This window comes from Nerophis lumbriciformis, linkage group LG14 (assembly GCF_033978685.3).
Source record: "Nerophis lumbriciformis linkage group LG14, RoL_Nlum_v2.1, whole genome shotgun sequence".
Lineage (NCBI taxonomy): Eukaryota > Metazoa > Chordata > Actinopteri > Syngnathiformes > Syngnathidae > Nerophis > Nerophis lumbriciformis.
In genome coordinates this window covers 9,718,824-9,722,452 of record NC_084561.2, presented here as the reverse complement: position 1 = coordinate 9,722,452, position 3,629 = coordinate 9,718,824, and the positions used below count along the sequence as shown (strand labels likewise).

The window sequence follows — 3,629 nt, the reverse complement described above, 5'->3', positions numbered from 1 at the left end:
AAATAAAAATAAAATAAAAATTCTTAATTTATAAATATTAATCATGAAATTGTTATTATATTAAATAAATACTAATAAAGATATATTTTACAAACAGAAAGTTACAGGAATGTACACATGATCCCATGTTTACATCTCATTGTGCAACATGTGAATGTTTAAGTGGGAACTAAATGCAATATCTGAAAGGGGTACACATTATTTCCAAAGCAGGACTCCCACTAGTACACAGCTCATGAAAAAACAATATGTTTTGTTATTGTCATTGTAAGTGGGCACTTATATTAGAAAAGAATCTCATGGAAATGACTGCTGTCATTTGATTATAATAATAAAACATTGAACTTGTTATTTAGTCAGGTTTGGGACAGGTGTGCTGCTGGTGTGGCCACAGTGCATGTGCACGTCTGATGTTGCTCACATGTGCTCACTGAATGCTCAAGGAGTTTTTGCGTTTGCTCACGCATATGGAAAATTAGAGGGAACATTGTTTGGGGGTATCCATAATACGCCGATAGGGAAAAGTTGTTATTTACACAATGACTCGGACACGAACCCAGGTTAAGAACCATTGGTCTAGGGTTTGGTTTTGGGTGTTGGTTCAATGCATCATGTGAAACTCGGTAAGATAAAGAACTATCAGTCATTGCTGAGGTTTCGAGTACAGACTACAATATTGGAGAACTGTACCAGACAACTTTCCTCAGTGAAAATTAAGATTAGTATTTCCGTCAAGATATCTTTAAAAAAAAAAAAGCCTTACATTTAATTAACACCTACTTGGAACCATTAAACTTAACATTACAATAATAGACTGCATGTAAATGAGTTTTGGTGTCCCACAGGGATCAATGCTTCGACCTGTAATGTTCAGTCCTTACATAGTACTGTAAAAGATTTAAATACCTTTTCGGAAAATAGGGGGAAAAAAACAACCTTCTTACCAACCATGTTGTCTCAGCAAGACTGACTAAAACAAATAACAGTTCTGTAAATACATAGATGTTGTCAAGTTGTACTACGTTTATCAATTTGGTCAAGGACCCTTGAAGTTTATTGATGTCTGATTATAATTTTTAATCATTATTAGCATACAATGTACTACAACAAACTACACACTACTACAACAAACCACAATGATGACAAATACAATTACACTACTATAAGTACAACCTCAAGAAACAGTACTTGCCAATACAAAAGAATATTTCATAAGCTTTTTCTCACTGAAGATTAACATAACTGTACTATGTATATTGAATATATTATTTAACAGTTTCTTCTGTTGCCTTCTCAGCTGACTCTTTTGTCCAGGTGACAGTACAAGTACATTGACACGACCATGGCCGTGATCTGGGGACACAACGATGAAAAAAAAATGCTTGATTCCTTTCTAAATATTCAACGTTAACAACTTCATAACCAAAGTGTTCATGCGTCACACAGCTCCGGGACAAAAGGTAAAGCAACTCGTTACAAACATTAAATATGGACAACATTGTGTGAGCAGGTTATAGACCACATCTTCACATGTACAAAATGTACATGATGCTGCTATGAAATGAGAAAATACATTATATGTAGTGTTGATGTCGGTCATTGTTTGTTCTTAATGAGCCAACATGACTTGTACATTGGTAATATTATAATATTATTATATCTTGTCATGCATATTTACCTCCAAGACACCAATTCCCGCTGCAATGCCTCCCACAATGTTTGCGTTCTCTTTGAGCAACTTCAGGATTAGTTGAAAACAACCCTGAAGACAAAAGAAACATACTGTAGGTGTGATGTCAGGAATGTCCCAAGCTGAGTGGAGAAGCTCGTGTCTTCTGCACAAAAGTCATGTTTGATCAGACGTGTGTGTGGTTTTGAAGGTTCTTTCTCCGGTTGGTGTGTTTTTCTTTGATTCCAAACCTGTTGCTGCACGGCTGATTCAAGGAGGAAATCATCTGATTACCATAGCTGGTAAATATTGGTAGTTTGTTTACTGTTGTTTCATTTTCTCTATTTTCTTACTTGACTAAAGATAAATATTTATTTTACTTTTTCTGATTTCTGCCAATGTCATGTGGAATATTACCTTTTTATTCTTTGATTTACTCCACATATTTTTCTTTATGTACTTATTACGTCATTTATTTTACTGCTGTAGTGTTGTATTTATTACTTCATTTGACTGCTGATGTCTTCTTCTATTCTTCATTTTTATGACACCTTTTTAACATTCTATTTATCATTATATTATATACATTCATACATCATCTTTTTTTATTAGCATAATAAAAACATTTTTAGGCCATTTTTATTGATTTATTATTATTAGAATATTATTTAAAATCGTAGACATATTTTTAAATGTTTATTATATTATAAAATGGTATACATTCTTAGAACATACTTTATGTTTTATTATTACATATTAGGATATTATATACGTTCTTTGGACATCCTTTTTTTAAAAAGTGAATTCACAGAATTTTTTAAAGTGTATATCATATTATCTTCTTAAAATATTACATACATTTTGAGAACTTATTTTTAATTGTATTTATTATTTTACATTCTTAGGATGTTATATACATTCACAGGACATTGTTTTTATTTGATTTATATGAAAATCTTATGGAAAAAAAATATATATTTGACCATAATTTTTATTTAACTTATATTCTTAAGCTAACACTGTACAAATATTCTTAGGATTTTTATTTTATTTTATTTTGATTCATTTATTATTACTGTATTATATTCTTAGAATATTATAATTATATACATTCTTAGGACATCTTTTTTTATTTCATTATTATGTTATATTTTTAGAATATTATATTCATTCTTCTTAGGATATATATATACAGGTATCTGAATTTTTATATCATATTATATTCTTAGAATGACAAACATGTTTTTATTTTGTATTATAGTCTTATGATATATATATATATATATATACATATATACAGTTAAATTAAAGTTAAAGTACCAATGGTTGTCACACACACACACTAGGTGTGGCGAAATTATTCTCTGCATTTGACCATCACCCTTGATCACCCCCTGGGAGGTGAGGGGAGCAGTGAGCAGCAGCGGTGGCCGCGCCCAGGAATCATTTTTAGTGATTTAACCCCCAATTCCAACCCTTGATGCTGAGTGCCAAGCAGGGAGGTAATGGCTCCCATTTTTATAGTCTTTGGTATGACTCAGTTGTTATTTTATACATTGTATTATATTCTTAGATCATGTTTTTGTATTGTATTTATTTTTGTAATATGATTTTATATTTTTAGATTACTATATATACATTTCCAGGGCATCTTGTTTTTATGTATTTTGATTCATTATAATATAAAAATGTTTGGCCATATTTTATTTTACAATTTTTTTTAATTTGATTTTTAGGACATTAGTTTGTATACATTTTTTGGACATTTTATTTTTTATGATTGTATTTTTAGCATATCATATACATTATTACGAGATCTTTAGGGAAGTGTCGGAACTTTACCCCCAACTTTAGAGGAAATCATATTGAGTTGACAAAAAGGCTTCCTGTGCTCCAACTTTTCGAATGTGTTCCCAAAGTGTGTCTGAGTGAACTTGATGACGTTCTCACCTCAACAGAA

The 3,629-nt window shown here is 30.8% G+C and overlaps 1 protein-coding gene across 1 annotated transcript in view; it reads right to left on the bottom strand.

Annotated features, from left to right (window-relative positions):
* Positions 1–1,241: 1,241 nt before the first annotated feature.
* The window catches only part of LOC133616816 (tetraspanin-1), a 228,877-nt gene continuing 226,489 nt past the window's right edge, over positions 1,242–3,629 (bottom strand). Inside the window, exons 9-11 of the mRNA XM_061976423.1 lie at positions 3,620–3,629; positions 1,679–1,762; positions 1,242–1,353 (exon numbers count right to left, since the gene is read on the bottom strand). The exon at positions 3,620–3,629 is cut by the window's right edge and continues 134 nt beyond it. Of these exons, the coding sequence (XP_061832407.1) occupies positions 1,294–1,353; positions 1,679–1,762; positions 3,620–3,629 (154 nt within the window). The 3' untranslated portion in view covers positions 1,242–1,293. The remainder of the gene's footprint in view (positions 1,354–1,678; positions 1,763–3,619) is intronic.